This window comes from Natrix helvetica, assembly GCF_964273705.1.
Source record: "Natrix helvetica genome assembly, chromosome: 5".
Lineage (NCBI taxonomy): Eukaryota > Metazoa > Chordata > Lepidosauria > Squamata > Natricidae > Natrix > Natrix helvetica.
In genome coordinates this window covers 75,687,289-75,705,554 of record NC_138551.1, presented here as the reverse complement: position 1 = coordinate 75,705,554, position 18,266 = coordinate 75,687,289, and the positions used below count along the sequence as shown (strand labels likewise).

General features: G+C 34.4%; 1 protein-coding gene across 1 annotated transcript in view; it reads left to right on the top strand.

The window, feature by feature from the left end:
- Positions 1–18,266, top strand: part of CC2D2B (coiled-coil and C2 domain containing 2B) — a 90,625-nt gene that overhangs the window by 31,611 nt on the left and 40,748 nt on the right. The window contains exons 13-24 of the mRNA XM_081954079.1: positions 1,618–1,758; positions 2,639–2,702; positions 2,844–2,965; positions 3,363–3,447; positions 4,752–4,919; positions 6,220–6,367; positions 7,277–7,424; positions 10,068–10,206; positions 11,157–11,357; positions 12,160–12,252; positions 16,206–16,300; positions 16,880–17,050. Of these exons, the coding sequence (XP_081810205.1) occupies positions 1,618–1,758; positions 2,639–2,702; positions 2,844–2,965; positions 3,363–3,447; positions 4,752–4,919; positions 6,220–6,367; positions 7,277–7,424; positions 10,068–10,206; positions 11,157–11,357; positions 12,160–12,252; positions 16,206–16,300; positions 16,880–17,050 (1,575 nt within the window). The remainder of the gene's footprint in view (positions 1–1,617; positions 1,759–2,638; positions 2,703–2,843; positions 2,966–3,362; positions 3,448–4,751; positions 4,920–6,219; positions 6,368–7,276; positions 7,425–10,067; positions 10,207–11,156; positions 11,358–12,159; positions 12,253–16,205; positions 16,301–16,879; positions 17,051–18,266) is intronic.

Genomic DNA, 18,266 nt, shown 5'->3' with positions numbered 1-18,266 from the left:
GGGAAACCCACCCCGCCATGCAGCAGCAACCGGGTCCTGAACACAAGGCTGCCAATTGTCAGAAAAGCGTTCTAATCATGGGAGCCACCGTGCTCCATATCATAAAGCATTTTATGACATAATACAAAACATAAAATATTTCCTTTGGTGAACTCCTGATATTTGACTGTATTATACACTTCAGTATACTGTAGGCTACTTTCAGTATAGACATATATCTGAATATTTCTCTGAATTTTTAAGAATGTTTGATTACATTACAAGCTATGCTATTGTTTGAGATATTGAAGAATATGGTAAGGACATATCTGAAACCACAGGTTACTAGTAAAAGTAAAAACAACCAGTTTAAAGTTTTCTGATTATTTTTCCCATTAAAGGTAGGTTGGTCATCAAAAGGACAAATCAGTACATGGAGGGGAAAGGGAAGATGATTGGGAACACAGTACAGGTAGTCCTTGTTTAGTGACCACAATTGGGACTGGCAACTTTATTGTTAAGCAAAGTAGTTGCTAAGTGAAACATCAAAGTTTTATGATTGTACTTCAGCTTTCCTTTGCTTTACAGACCCGCAAAGGTCGTAAATGAGAGAATTAGTTGCAATTTATTTTTTCATCATCTCTGTAACTATGAATGATTGCTAAATAATGCAGTCACTAAACAACTATTGGCATCAATGAAAGTGATTTAACATTTTCCCCTAATACTGACTTATTACTTGGATTGCATTTCTCTCTCCCTCCCATGCTGTTAGAAGACCTCCAAGGTCCCTTCCAACTCTGTTATTCTATTTTTCTATTCTATTTTTTTCTATCCAAAGAGGAATTTTGAAGTGCTGATCCTTTTGCCATCATTCCATTGCCATGACTTTCAATCCACCGTTACTTTCCTGGAAGTCGCACTAGTTATTCTATTCTATTCTAATATTAATTTTAATATTAAATAAACCTCATGATCTGTATTCGAATGTTGAAAATGTAAGTGTGATGGAAATTCAAGATCTTCATTAAACAATAGTGATTTTTAAAAATGTCTCAGATAATCTTTTATTTTTTGTGATGTATCTCTGTTTTCACAAGAAGACACTTATACAGGTAGTCCTCGACTTACAACAGTTATTTAGTGACTGTTCAAAGTTACAACGGCACTGAAAAAAGTGACTTAGAACCATTTTTCACAGTTACAAGCTTTCCAGCATTCCCAGGATCATATGATCAAAATTCAGAAGCATGGCAACTGATTCATATTTATGATCATTGCTGGATCCCGGGGCCATGACCTTTTGCAACTTTCTGACAAGCAAATTCAATGGGGAAGCCAGATTCACTTAACAAGCAGGTTACTAACATCAACTGCAGTGATTCACTTAACAACTATGGCAACAAATGTCATAAAATGGGGCAAAACTCACTTAACAAATTCTTACTTAACAACATACATTTTGAACTCAATTGTGATCATAAGCTGAGGGCCACCTGTACTTTGCATAAGTATATAAGAAAAGGTTTTCAGTGTATTTGCATTCCAAGAAGGAGAAATTAATGTTTAGCTTTTATCGTGACTTTAAAAAGTAGAATTCTCACTGTAATTTTCTTCCCTATGTTCATTCTAAAAAAGAAATACTAAAATATTATATGACAAGGAACAACAGCGTGATTATTCTTTAATACAAAATATGCTGAAAGTGTGGAAACAGATGAAGACTTTACGCAGACAACAAAGCTTTGCCAGTACAACTATAAAGATTCAATTTCAAAGGTAGATGTATAAGGCAATCATAATGCAATTAGAATTTGTATATTAATTCTCTATAAAAAGTAATAGCATGGCAATCTTGGAAAAAATATGTATCTTTAACATTAACATAGAAGAAGCCTAGAAGACATAAAATCTGTATTTGGCCTGATACAAAGAGTAATTTCTGGAAAGCTCAATAGAAACGGAATATAAATGGCTGCTAATTTTTATTCATATAATATTTGAATATTGAAGGTGTTTCTGAATATTATGGCTTAATCTAAATGTATGGCTTGTTTCATAATTAAATTTTATAAGCCATAATTAATGTTAATTATAGTATGTTGATTTAGATCCAATTTTAACCAAATATTCTTAAGTTTTAAGTGCCCTTCCCAGATACACAGTAGAAAGATTGAGAGAACTGATAGAGCCAAAGTGGTGCTATTTAAGATGATGGACAAGAATTAGGGAGAGTCCAACTAATTGTCCAACTAATTGGGTTGCTTTGGGCTACTCGAACTCACAGGGGAGGTAAAAGGTCAAGTAAAATACTAAAAATTAAAACTATCACTAAATGATAAATACTTCATTTTTGCATTAAATTATACTTATGAACAGGACACAGAGAGTTGAATTTGGGGGTTCTGAAACATTACTGGAAAATGCAATTATTTATTGCTAGAATATGATGTGGCACACAGAATTTTATAGAAGCTGCAGTTTTTTACAATGGGTATCAAGGACAGTGAAAAGACTATCCCCACTTTTCTATTGTTAATTGTATTCTCCTTCCTTCCTAAAAATGAGGGGTGGGAAGTAATGTATAACTTGGACATTTTTGTTAACTCTGTACTCCTGAATGTCTATTGTTTATTTTTCATATATTTTCATATTCAAGGCAAATGCATAATTCTGAATTGGATGACTATCTAGCCAAAATATCAGAAGATGATGAAAAAGAGGTAAAAAAAGGAAAAAATAAAATGATGTGAAATCAGTAAACCTGTGTAGAAATTTTTATAAAATGCTTTTGAAAAAAAAATGCAGATATTATCTTTTGAGAGAATATTGATTATAATCAAAATATTAATATTGAATTTTAGGATTCTTTGGACTCTTTTTGTACCTCTCAATCTGTCACAGACCTTAGAGAAGGAAAGAAAACATTTTTCATCCCTCATATGACCTTTATATCGGAAATAACACCATCAAAATTATGCCCACTGTGAGTTCCACATTTTCCCCCACTTTGTTTCACTTTTTGTAAATTATATTTTTATTTAATTTTTTAAAAATATACATCCATATTGTGTGTGTACAGAGTAACAATATTGGTAATGCCTATCACATTTATCACATTTAAGTAATCCTCATTCTATTGTTTAAACATACATAAACAAAAAATGCCTAACCTCACATTTATCCCTATCTTCATCTATTTCTTTCTTGTTCAATCTAACATTTCTCTATTGTGTATAGGCAACGTTGATTCTGAGTATGATTAATATTTGTTTCACTTCTCAATGGCTATTTTTTTTAAAAAATTGCAGATATATTTTGGTATCTTTAAATAAAATGGCTTTTACTCCCTGTACCCCACCTTACTTTGCAATCTTCTATAGAATAGGCCTTTCTTGGTATTGCCTTCTGGTAGAACTCAGAGCAGTCCAACTGAAGTTCATTCAAGCTCTCCAGAAGAAGACTGTGGTTAATAGTTCAGCTAGCTTTTGGCTTATATCCATTTGTTCAGTGACTGTTCAAAGTGACAGCAACATTGAAAAACATGGATATAGCAATAGCAATTAGATTTATATACCATTTCACAGTCCTTTATAGCCCTCTCTAAGTGGTTTATAGAAATTTTACTAACCTTGGAAGGATAGAAGGCTGAGCCAACCTTGAACCAATGAGAATCGAACTGCTGGAAGTCAGAAGAAATTGCCTGCAATACTGCCCCCATGGTCACTTGATTGCAACCTTCTGTGCCAACTTCTCATAAATAAGGGGGAATTTGGCAGGGAAGGTTGCAAGTCACTCAAGTAAGTCATTTCTGCTTTTTCTCCCATCAGGGTAAGTTCTCTACTCACCTGCAGCTTCTGCTGGCCCTCCCAAGCCTTCTCCTGTGGCAACCTTCCACCCCCTTGCTGCAGCCCTTTACCTGGGATTCTCACCTCTTTCCGCTTAATGAACCACGTGTCTTGGGATTACAATAACAACTGGGATTGCTCAGGATTGCATCACTAAACAATGCAGTCACATGATATTGTACTTTTCAACTGCATCAGTTAGTGATGGCAATCCTGGTCCCAACTGCTGTCATAATCTGAGGACTACATGTATCAAAACCAGGAATGTTAACTAAATCACATTGCCTGGGTACAGAAAGTCCAATAGAATGACCAAAGTGTCCCTGGGCAAAATTGGGTTGAAATTCAAACTGAAAATTTCAACCTTAATTATAATTTTTATTTGGAATACATTGTAACATTAACATTCTACACATTGTTTTAATGATCAGAACCTCAGTCTAGCAAAGATAGTCCTCAATTTACAACAGTTCACTTAGTGACAATTCAAAGTTACAATGGCACTGAACAAAGTGACATGATGATTTTTCACACTTATGTCTGTTGCAGCATCCCCATGGTCATATGATTTACATTCAAAATCTTGACAACTAGTTCATATTTATGATCCCTTTTTGCAACCATCTGACAAGCAAAATCAATGGGGAAGCCAGATTCACTTAATAACCATGTTACTAATTTAACAACTGCAGTGGTTGGCTTAACAAATGTGGCAAGAAGAGTCATAAAATGGGGCAAAGCTCACTTAACAAATTTCTTATTAGCAACATAAATTTTGGGCTCAATTGTGGTCCTAAGCCAAGGACTACCTATAAATGCACACTTCATTTTTTTTCTGCAAAAATTTATGTGTAGTTTCTTTTGTGTGACAGTATGGTTAAATAAAATATTAACTTTAATTTGTTCATTTTTAGTGAAGAACAGAACAGAAGAGAAAAGGTCAAAATGGAGAAATATTTTATTAAAATATATTACAATAATAAATTGGTCTCTTGCACTCCAGAGTTTTCTCTTCGTGATGATTTTAAAGTTATATTCCAACAACATTTTATAATTCAGATTTTAAACTGGTCTGAATCCCTTCAGCTAGAGGTATCTATGCAGATGTGAATGTTGCATCTGAAATCTAATAATCTTCTCTTTACAAAACCTTCATCTAATTGAATGTTGTTCTGTTCCTATTATTTTGAGGGGAATTTTTATATTTAACTATTTTATTTCAGGATAAGCATGTAGTTGACACGCTTACTGTGTCCTCCATAATGTTTGAAATACTACAGGTAGTCCTCGACTTACAACCGTTTGCCTAGTGGCTGTTCAAAGTTACAACAGCACAGAAAAAATTACTTATGACAATTTTTTCACACTTATGACTGTTGCAGCATCCTCATGGTCACACGATTTACATTTGGATACTTGACAACCGATTCACATTTATGATTGTTGCAGTGTCCTGGAGTCATGTTATCACCTTCTGACAAGCAAAATCATTGGGGAAACCAGATTCACTTAACATCCGTGTTACTAATTTAACAACTGAAGTGATTCCCTTAACAAGAAAAGTCATAAAATGGGGCACTTAACAAATTTCTCACTTAACAATATAAATGTTGGGTTCAATTGTGGTCATAAGTTGAGGACTACCTGTAATGTGCTGCGATCAGTAACTTATACATTCCAGGAGATTACACCACTTCTTTTGCAAATGGGCATTGTAGATTGACATTACAATATCAGTGGTCTCTTTATATGGTATCCACCAATCTACAAAATTAAATATAATACCCCCAAAAAGGGAAGAATTTCATGAGGTAGCTATGTCCTGTGTATTTTTTTTGTTAAGACTTGATTTCAAAACATTGATTTTTTTTACATTTTTTTTAGTATTTATAACAACATTGTACCTTCACTATAGTGTAAAATCATGCAATGCTGCCCTCTGTCTGAAAAACTGACTGGCCCTAGATATTATTTATTTATTATTAATTGGATTCTATTTTGGGTTTTTTTGTCTGTTCTATTTTTTTTAGAACTGAAGTCAGTATACATGGCAATCTTGTCTAATGTTATTCTTCACAACAACAACCACTCCATGACCTAGGTTGTAATGAGGGAGAACAAATGACCCAAAGCTACTCAGCAGTGGGAAGATGGGCACCTTGATCTTTCCAGAAACTTACTAGTTATACTGAATTAGTTCTGCTTATGTAGAGGCAACCCATGGGGGGAAAATCCTTTTAGATCTAGATACATATATTTATAATATTAACCTTACATGTTATCTATATAAAATATTTTTATTGTGGCTTTTTCTTCTTTATACTTTGTTTAATTAATATCAATTCTTATTTGATACAGATGGTTTTATATTATATGATATATTATTTTGTAGATTATGGAGTCAAATAAAAACATGTTGCTGGCCAAAGTGTACTTACCTCTTCCTAATAACTGTATTTTGAAAAGCAAGGATGTTTTGGATGAAGTAGAGTTTAGCTGTGAACAACAAGTTAAACCTTCAGATGGAGCAGTGGGAAGCAGTAAGTTACTACAGTAATTAATACTTCTTCAAATTACTTACTGTTTCAATGTATGTTTTTACAAGGCAGATTTTCAGTTTCACTGTGATTTTTCTCTCTCCAAATTTTAAATGCAAAACGAAAGAAGTATTTGGTGTTAAATTTAGAGGTAGAGAAGGATTAAGTATAATTTTGAAAAAGATGCCTCTGAGGTTTCCCTTCTCTTTCTTTTATTGGTAAAAATAACTTGTTCATTCACAGTGACTTTGGGCTTCTTACAGTGCTTTGTACTGTTTCCTAGAATGACCATGTCATGCAATGGAGAACTGTAAAGAAGAAGAAGCTTCCCTGAAAGGCTGGCATTGCTGGAAACATGCTAAGGCTGGAGACAAGCATAATATCTTTGGGTTCAGATACATTTTTTTAGAAAATGCTTGTAACTCTTTCCAAATGTAGCACATTTTTTCTAAATTATTTAAAATTATTTTCAAAGCCCTTCTTTTGAAATGATTTGGGGTTTTGTACTACCATTATTTTTAGTAATATATCTCAAATAATCATTTGTGCCAAGAAGAAACCTTAGTAAATTAGTGGTCCTCATGTTTTCATTGCTACCTGAAGTATATTTCAAATACACATGGGAATAGACTAAAAGGCTATGATTGGTGAGATGAAAGGTCTTTGTTTTTCTAAACCATTTAAAAGCAGATGCTCATATACCCATTTTTATCAGCCAGATCTATTTTATTGTGACTAATTTGACCCTAATTTTAAGCTCCAAAGATTTGTCATTAGCAAGTGAGCAGTCTATTGGTTAGTTTCAGAAGTTAGCATCTAAAACTTACATAAACCAAAGAATATGTGGCATTTAAAGTGAAATAAAAGTCTGGTGTTGCAATAATGTTTGTTTTGGTTATGTTTATACTGTAGATGTTCCTTTTTTCTTTGGTGAAAATCAAACAGAAGAATTATGTATTATGACATCAGGAAAATTAATATATTCTTTATCTTGGACAGTTAATGACAAGGAAATTCCTTTGGCTCCTACTATTCAACATGCATTTATTTCCTCCAACAGGTGATGATATTTATGTATTAGTTTCACTGTTTGCTTTTGTAAAAAAAAATATCTATACAATCTATTTTTCCCTGCAATGCACAAACTACCATGCCATGCATCTCTTTTCCTTGTCTTGCAAAGAACCTATGAGTTCTAAGTCTTCCTAGAAATAAATTGTGTATTTTCATAAATTGAGGAAATACCTATTTTTGCTTTTGCCTCAGTAATCATGTGAATTATAATCTTGAATCTAGGCTGATAGAATGATGCTAATCTAATTGCATATATCTGTGTTACCTCTGCACTCCAGTTTGAAGTAGTTACAAATTCAGGCTTTGGCTTAGCACAGCCTATTTCTACAAGTTTCCTACCCACCCACCCAATTCCCAGAAGCATTTTATTATTATTAATTGTATTGGAATTCTGAAAACTCATACCTTCTCATGACCCAGTCCAATTAAATAGGCATGGAGGAAGCATGAAATGGATGTAAATACAGATAGTCACCAACCACAATAGGGACTGGCAAGTCTGTTATTAAACAAGTTATTAAGCAGTCACTAAATGTGATGTTACATTATCGCACTGATTTACAATGCCAGTTCTAGTTGCAGTCATTAATCAGATCACTGCAGATTGTTAAATTGATGTCATGTGACTGAAACTTCTTGCCAGCTTCCTCACTGACTTTGTAAATAGTGATCACATGACCATGGGCCATTGCAATCATTGTGAATGTGCATGGTTTGACAAGCACCTGAATCACAATCATGTGACTTCAAGAACCAGTTGTAAGCAATGATCCCTCTAAGCTGTGCGGCTGGGCGGCCACATATATAACAAGAAAACGCCACACAGCAGTTTCCAACTGCCGCACAGTGTTTTTTAATGTCTTAAAATATGACTTAAAATATTCCCCCTCCCTCCTTCCTCTCTCTGCACCGAACTCTCTCCTTCAGCGGGCGAAGTCAAGGAAGACTCTGCCCGGAGACCAATGATGCTGCAGAAGGGAGAATTCCCATTGGTTCTCTGGGGCTTCGTCGGTTCCTGGGAAAACGCGATTTGCTGGTTGTAGCCTGCATTTCTCTGCACATCCCGCGTTTCTCAGGCATTGTGTCATCTGAAGGCCCGTTCTGGGCTCAGCAGCCTTTCTGCGATCCCTTCACTTTGCGGAGAGAGGGAAGCAGCATGGAGTTGGACTGCCTGAGCCAAAGGGATCCATGGGATCTTGAGACTTGATTTTTGAGCAGTACCAACCCATTCCACTCTTTCCTTTCCCTTTCTGTCCTTCTTCTATCTTCCTTTCCTTTCCTTTTCCTTTCCTTTTCCTTTCCTTTTCCTTTCCTTTTCCTTTCCTTTTCCTTTCCTTTTCCTTTCCTTTTCCTTTCCTTTTCCTTTCCTTTTCCTTTCCTTTTCCTTTCCTTTTCCTTTCCTTTTCCTTTTCCTTTCCTTTTCCTTTCCTTTTCCTTTCCTTTTCCTTTCCTTTTCCTTTCCTTTTCCTTCCCTTTTTCCTTTCCTTTCTCTTTTCTTTTCCTTTCTCTTTTCCTTTCCTTTCCTTATTTCCCTTTCTCTTCTTTTTTTCTTTTCCCTTCCCTTCCCCTCCTTTCTTCATCCTTTCCTTTTCTTCTTTCCCATTTCCTTTCCTTTCCCTCCCCTTCCCTTCCCTTCCTTCCTTCCTGAGGGTCTGAGGGAGAGGGATTGAACCCTTTTCCTCCTTGCCCCCCTCCCCAACATCTGTTCTGATGGCAATTATGGCTAAAAAAATTCAGGTGCTCAGGCATGAAAATGTGCCGCTAAAACACCATACTTTTCCGCACACACTGAAAAAAATTAGAAGGAACATTGGTTGTAAGTCCCTATTTTCAGTGCCATTGTAAATTCAAAGCATCACTGAATGAGTGGTTGGCACTTCAGATTTTGCTGGGAAAGTGAGAAAATGTTAGCATTAAGTTTTTGTATTGCATAGATGCTGGTCATAAATGACATGTCTTACTAATCTTGTGATGGCATAACGACCTGTCTCCAGATAATTAACTAGATATTTATCATGGATGGCTAATTGTAAGCATGTCATATGTTAATTTGCTCTATACTTAATAGCCATCATTGGAGGGCCATTGGTCCTTGGTCCTTAAACTGGGCCTGACATGAGATTTTCCTACTTTGGATCTATACCAGAGTCTAGATCAGAGCTTCTCCTCAGAATGAGAACAGACTAATATTCCTAATGCAATGTACATGTTCAGCTTGTTGTCATAGCTATGATTGCTACAAAATTTTCCTAAACTAACCATAAATTTAGATCTTGCCCAAAACTAAGAGGAACATACGTACTTTTATTCCCAGAAATGGTTACTTTCTTACATTCTTTTAGATGCAGCACAATATTGCTCCTAGTAGCCTACATTTCAGGTGTATAACTCCATTGACTTCTTTTAAGGGTCTTTTCCACACTCTTATAATTTATGGCTTGTTTCTACACCCTTAAATTAGTAGCTCTGAGTGTATGATTTAAAGTGCTGGAATACATCTTGAGGTTCATATGGAGTTACTATTTTAAACTGTTAAAATAAGTCTATATTCTTTCAGGTTTCTTTTTTCCTATTGTGGCATCATAATGAGACTGTTATTTCACATTAAGTTTTTTTGTTTTTGTTTTAGTGTACCAAGGAACATCAGTTCAGGAAAAGGGACAGGAATTTGGTGGCATTCTGATATCCAAAAATTAATTGACTGGGCAAAAGACATAAATATTGATCCAAATGATCCTTACTACTCAGATTTGTTTGAGTTAATTATGGTAATGGTGGAATTTCTGTAATGAAGTTCCGAGTTCTCTGAAAGAAACTGTGTAATAAATGTTAAACAATACAATGTTTTTATTCTAAATAATAAATTTAAAGACTTAGAAACACTGATCAAGAAACTAAAATAGGATGTTGTAATAATTTTTGATAAGTAAAAAGTGTGTATGTGTTGTTCCCTTTTAACCCTACATGAGCCTATAGCTTATTTATTAATTTTACAAGAACCAAGTTTAGAACCGTCTTTTATCCTTTTATCCAACTTGTTTCATTGTAGCTTTGATTCCTCTTTAACAAACATGAGAGTACAAGTTCAGTTTATAGACATTTGACAAAACAAAGCCTTACAGTGTGAGCAGATGCAAAAGGAGAGTTTTTCTTTTTCTCATAATACAGGACATTTTAGTTACCAATTGAAATTGAATGACAATAGACACAGGACTGGTGTGGAAACATTTGTACATATAATGTGACTTGTGGAATTGACACTCAAAATATGTGTAGTTATTAGTTCATTGATTAGGTGACTATAAAATTAATTAAATGGAAGGATAAATACGTATTTGAATTATAGATATCTATTCACTATAATAGTTACAGTACATGGTTCTTTAAACAGAAACAGTATAATCCTAAAATGTAGCAGATGTTAGATGCTATGTTTAGATGCTGACTAAACAAAAGTGTTCATAGCATTTAGCAATAGTTCTACTGTTTCTATACATGCATATACATACATAAAGAAAAAAGTCAATTATTTTCTGAATAACTTTGTTTTTCCAACACAGTTAGCTCTCCTTATGCTTCTTTAGTGGCAAAATCTTTGCAGATTTCATTATATTTTCTCCTCTTCAGCATGTGAACAATGTTCATAGCAGTAAAGTTTTTTTATTTATTGGTTGATTTACCGAAATTATCCCAACTTATATTTATTATTTTCTAATAGTATGCACAATCTCAGGAGAAAAGCGATTCAAAACACTTTCGCCTTAAACTACTGCAAGAATTTAACCTTGCTATTGCAGAACATATTGAAAATTGCAAACGTTTCCGGCTGTTACAGCTTAGGAATTTAGGACAGTTGGGCTTCTACTGTTTTCAGCAAATTCCTCTCTTTGACAAAGAAATTCCAGACACAATTTTTCAGGTATTTTACTTTAAGAACAAATATTGAAGTTTAATTTTACATTGTGCATTCACACAATGTTCTACTTTCACCTCTTCCAATGCTTATGCTAGTTGATGTTGGCCTGGTTCCCCGTGATGGCTAAAGCAGTGAGCCACACCCAAGCTTCTTTGGAGGGAGCCACACTTGGGAGCCCCAACTAAGCTTCTTTGGAGGGTTTCTGATAATGGCTTTGTACAGATGCAATAACACATATACAACTGAGCATTTAAAAGAATCACAGTGATAAGTAAGCAACTAGATTGGGGCGTTGGGGGAGAAAACAGAAGAAGGTAATGGAAAATAACTCCATTTAATGGCAACACAATTCCCTGAAGTGACTCTGTAATCGATAGACCCAGGGCTTAGCTTTTTACAAATTCAGTTTTTCTCATGGATCAACATAGGTTGCTTTTGCTAGTTTTTTTTCCTACACCTTGCATGCATTAGTTACACTATTTATTCATTCTATATTCAATTCTCACATTAAGAAGTGTCATAAGAGTTATATGATTAACAAGTAGTGGAACATTTTCAAATACTTAAATTATATACCAGCATAAATTGAGGTACTAAAATATTAGATTTCTATAGTAGCTATCACTGTATGAAATGAATTGAAAGTACTACTCTAAATGCTAAATAATTGTTACTTAAGACCACAACAATCTATATCTTTCAAGAAGGTAGAATATAAATATAGTGATCTAGATGCTATATTTTATTTGGCTGAACAGCCTAGTGTTCCTTTTAATTGATAAAAACAATCTATTTCTTCTTTCAGGAACATGGAGGCCAATTGGAAATGGAGACGTTTATGACAGATATGGATCCTATTTCTGCACAAAGAAATAGTTCTGCCAACTTTGTTAGGATGGTATGATAGTTTTTAATATATTAGAAAATGAATGGTTGGAAACCTCTGCATTGAAAATAAAATAATGTAGTATTCCATTTGTATCAAACCTAAGGACAGTTGTCTTAAGATAAGCTAACCTTTATTGTCACTTTTTTCTGTGAACATACTGGCACACATTAAAAAATTAAATTCTAATGCCCGCTCTCAAAAGAAAATATAACCATACACATACATGCACACACATATACATATGCTACACACACACACACACAGAAAACACACACACACAACACACACACACACACACCAGTCCATTCTGAATACATAGCAGAAAAAAGAATCTTGAGAGTTGGCAAGGTTGATACTATATGGTACAAAGCTATTACAGAATCTAGTTGTTCTGCTTCGGATAGCATGAAGCCTCCTCTCAGAAGGTAACAAAGAAAACTGGTCATGGATAGGTTGTGTAGTGTCCCTGACAATATTGCAGACCCTGGTTAAGCAACTCTTATAAGCTATGTCCTGCATAGAAGGAAGTGAACATTGAATAATATTTTCTGCCTCCTCACCCATCTCTGCACAGCCTGAAACAGTAACACTTCCAAACCACAAGAGTAATACGATATGACAGCATGCTTTCAATTGTCCATCTATAGAAAGAATCTTCTAATGTTACATATGTATATTTTTCTGAAGTATATGCTGCTTAGGATATAATTGCTGTAATAACATCAACAACAAAATACAGATAGTTTCTCAGAGAGCCATGGTTTAAATCCATATATAATTCATGTGGACCAAAAATAAAATAAGTAACATTGCTATATCAACATAAAAATTGCTTAAAGTAATGCATTGCAGTTATATTGTTAATACAAAAGCTGAATATTGAACAGTATGAAATACATTCGTTTAAATCTTGTGTAGCAAGTAAGAATTAATTCCTATTCATATAAAGACTCACATTTTTTGCTTTAATTTAGTACTATAACTTTATTATGTCAGCCATTGATAATAGACGACATATTACATAAACCCATAAGAGAAATTATGTTTCTATAAACACATTAGGTTTAAAATGGTACATTTAGTTTTTACCTAAAAATAAAAGGATAGTCAAAATACATACTATTATATTTTTGTTTAAAGTTAATATGCTTTTTAATTAGACCTCTGTAAACTTTGTCACTATAATCTGCAAGTGAAAGCAAAGCATTAATAAGTCCCAAACAGTCAAGGTTAAGGGACATGTATTCCAGAAAGTTATCTGCTATTTTCAAAAATTACCCATCTAGAACAGCAGAGGTCATTCACTGCATTCTTAATACAACCAAACCAGTTTGAAGAATAGGTTTAATTATTTCTCCAAATGTGTTTTTCCCCCATGTTAAATATGAGAGGGGGCAATTTTTTAAATAGGCAAATGTACTGAGATCCACTGGTGGAGATATGACATAAATGCTAGATTTTAAAAATGATAATGAGTCAAATTATTCAGTAACTGAAAATAATCTGCAGAAATATGATAAAGCTAAATAGTTAACAAATTTAGATAACTAAAAGGAGAACAAGTAGTATCTGTTTCTTTCTTTAAAAAAGTTTAAATTATAGAAAAGAGGGAAACTCTATTACCTTAATCCAATTATTTAAAATTCTAATAATCCACATAAGTCAGTAACTTCCCCCTCACACTCCATAACTAATTTTAAAGAAGCAAGATGTAGATGAAATTAGTATGTCAATTTTTTAAAAATTAAATATCTGATCAGTCTTTTCTTTATGCCTTTTCTAATGGATAAGCCATCTCACTGAAGGTGACAAAAATAAACCAACTAAGGTCCAAACATTAGAACTTACTCTTCTCATAGTTAATTATTAAATAACATTTAAAACAGTATCGGATCCAAGCTGATAGAACTCTATTCAGACATTATGGTGTGCTTTAAATAATGATTGTATCACAATCATTATTTAAAGCCAATAGATTTCATTTTCCTTCTTTGAAAATTTGTATCATAAATATACAGATTAAAAAGAAGTAGGAAAAGGACAGAACCATGCTTAACTGTACAAAATACTTGTTACACTATATGTTAAATATACTATTGAGTAGACTCTCACTTGAACTTGGGTATTTTAATACAATCACACACCTTCCACAGAACTGCATGTTCCAATTAGGACTAGATACAGACTTATTATATCTTATTATATCTTACATATAATAAAATGTTTTGGTTTCTTTACCTCAAGCAATTATCTTGCACATAAGAATTAATCCAGCTGTGCTGGCCCAACACAATAATTTCTCCATTTCTAAATTTCAGTACAAATTGTATTGTACTGAATAAAAAATAAAGCACAATATAATTTGTATTGAGGGACACGGTGGCTCAGTGGCTAAGACCCTGAGCTTGTCGATCAGAAAGGTTGGCAGTTCGAATCCCTAGCACCGCATAACAGACTAAGCTCCCATTACTTGTCCCAGCTTCTGCCAACCTAGCAGTTCGAAAGCATGTAAAAATGCAAGTAGAAAAATAGGAACCACTTTGTTGGGAAGGTAACAGTGTTTCGTGCACCTTCGGCATTTAGTCATGGCGGCCACATGACCATGGAGACGTTTTTGGGAAGCGCTGGCTCTTCAGCTTTGAAACGGAGATGAGCACTGCCCCTAGAGTCCGGAACAACTAGCACATATGTGCGAGGGGAACCTTTACCTTTTAATTTGTATTGAAATTTATTTCTTATCTTACTTTGCTTTTCCAACATTCAGTCTATGTTGGATGGAATGTTCTGGAAAATGGAAATTGTAGCAAATTATTGCTTCTAATGAGATGTTACTTTATTTTATTAATTTAATTTTAATAAATATAATAAATAAAAAGCCTACTTTGAGGTCTACTTTTAAGAGCAGAAAGGGTGCATGAGTAAATTGAACAAAATCCTGCTTTCAAGTGGTTATTCTTGCTCTCACATTTAATTTCTGACATAATTTAATACAGAAGGATTTTGCTAACAAATATAATGAAATAAAATTTATATCTCCCCCTAAAAGCAAATACTTTTTGTTCTAAAAATCATATGTTTCCTTATTTGGGATCTGATTAGACATGGACAAAAGTTAGTAATTCTGATGTCGTTATACAGTGGGTATGGTTTGATCCCCAAGAGCAACATGCACCTTTTACCTAGCAATAAAATGCTAACTCAACCCTCTAACCTTCTATCTGCTTCAAGCAATGCCTGTACTAGATAATTCACTCTAAATGTATTTATTTCTGCTGGCACTTCCAAAGCATTAGCAACATCAGTAGTGGGATTCAGCCCATTTGCACCTATTGGGGAGAACTGGTTGTTAACTTTCTAAGCAGTTCAGAAAATCAGTTGTTGGAAGAAATCTCATTTTGTTTTTTCCCCACTTTACAGGGCTAATCCCTTAAGGAAGGCAGGAAGGAAACATTCTAGTGTTGTTTCTAGCTTAATCTTTATTGCCCTGCTTACCGAAACTGCCTCTCTGGTTAACCCTTATTACATTGTAACAGCTAAGGCGAAGCACCCATCGATGTGACTGATGTTGAGTTGGCCATGCCCAGTCAGTCACATGACCACTGAGCCCCTCCTACTCATCTGGTCATTAGAGCAGAGAACCGGATATTAAATTATTTGAAACCCACCACTGAACAACATCTAAATACTAATAAAGGACAACATTTGTAATTCAGGGTCTCTGAGCTTGTTTGTTTTTTTGCAGACATTTCATTACTGAAACTTGGTAACATCATCAGTGCTAGTAGTAATAGCACTAATGATGTTATTTAGTTTGGGTAATGAAACATCTGCAAGAAAACAACCAAGCTGAGAGAGCACCAAGGAGCCCTCAACAGCTAAATAAATTTTGTTTCTGGCTTAAACTCATGTTGATTAAATTTTACAAAGAACTTATACTTTTTTTTTTACTATGTTTTTTTTAGATGCGAAATCAAGTTGCAAAACAAATTTTGACCATTAGGCACAAATTTAATTTATCAGATCTTGTGAGTGATTATGAAGAAATTTTATCAATGAGGTAGATAATTTTAAACAACTTATTTTAAAATGGCCCAAGGTGGGTACAGATGCTTAATATGAACAATGTAAAATTCTAAAAAAACTTCTTACTACATGAAACTGAAAGGTTAAAAAAATAGTCTGAAAGATCTCGTTTATTATTGAAACACTAGAACAATACAGTTTTACAACATGATATGCTTTGTGGCATCTGGTAAATAGTATAAAATATATGAAATAAAATTGTTTTATAAAACCAATTGTGGATATATTTCAAGATCTGAGAAGTGGTAAATGGCATCCCCTGCTATAGTATCATTTGCACGATGACATCAATGAACAGCCTGTTATTAGCAGGTAAACTGCAATAATGAAAATCCTTTGGGTACACATAAGGGCTTCCACATGAATTGGATTCAGCAGCAACCATTGGGAGAGAGTCAAGACAGTTGCAGCAGTGTGATTGTCATCCCCATCCTTTGTATGTGCATGTGATGTCAAAACAAATACAAAAGAGCTTTGATTACAGTGCTGCCGCCATCAGCTTGACTTTTTCGGTCTGATCAAAATAACTTCTTTATTTCTTCATTTGTTCTAGCCAATTGAGTAATGCAATTTTCAAGCTAAGTGAACGCAGAAGACATTTGAAACCACAAAGGAAAGAGAGACGAAAGGTTGCAGCCCAGGCAGTCTCAGATGGAGATGTTAAACTTCTTATCAGAATATTGAGAGCATACAATATTCCTGCAAGAAAGGCACCAACATCTAAGTAGGTGCAACATTCAATTAATGCAAACAAGTTTTAGTAATATAGTAAAATACAGACTGTTCATTGATGCTATAGTAAAACAATAATACAGTAATCTACGATAGCTGCAGATTATCTAGATACTGTGTTTCCCTGAAAATAAGACAGGGTCTTATTTTCTTTTGACCCCCGAAATAAGCGCTTGGTCTTATTTTCGGGGAGGTCTTAATATTTTTGAGGTGCAGGAGGCGGTGAGTGTGGTCACTTCATGGCTGCTGCTGTATTGCAATATTTTCAGGGAGGGCTTATTTTCAGGAGGCGGTTTATTTTAGCGCATGCGCTCAAAAGCCCAATTGGGCTTATTATCTGGGGAGATCTTATTTTCAGGGAAACAAGATAGTTAGAAATTGTAGTGCTTTTAAGTTAACTTAACTACTTTATTGTCATTGTACCTCGTACAACGAAATTAAATGCCATCTTCAGTCTACATTATAACTATAAAAATAAAACACAATACACATCCTTCACATTATATACTATTGAATTGAAAATCTGATATTGCATTAGTATGGCACTATACAGTAGAATCCAATAGAAAAATATCCCAGATATAATTTCTTCATACCAAAAAATGGTCAAGGAGGCTATGGTCAACAGAAAGCAACCATTTGATTACACCTGCGCAGGTGGATTCCCAAGCAAATGAGAATCCCTACAAGGTGCATAGGCGCACCTTAAATGCACAAAATGACGTATCATATGCGTCATAACTTGGATACAAAAAATACAAGTGCATGCAAAAAATACAAGTGCAAAGTAAATTCCCCAAATGGTCCGAAAGCATACGTGTTCAGAAGACCTAAAGGACCTCGCTTTCCCAAACTAAACAATAAGTTCATTACCGGCTTCCTACAAAACATGTCCTGTTACTCCCTGTTACAAAAGGAGGGATCAGGTTATTTTTGATCAGGTCACTATAACTTTCAGATTATGCTCCAACCTGTGATTGTCCAGGAAAGCTTACTTGCTGGTCAGATATTCAAGATGGAGTCTATCAGGTTCCTCAAATAACCTCATCTAATTTACCCAAATAATTCAGGGTCCTATCCTTATTATCTCATACTGCCCTGGGAAAGAAACTGTTTTTCAGCCTAGTTGTCCTTGTTGTCCTGCCTTCCAAGCAGTCAAACACAAATAATTATCAATGTTGAGAACCTTGGCTTGAATAAACTTTTCA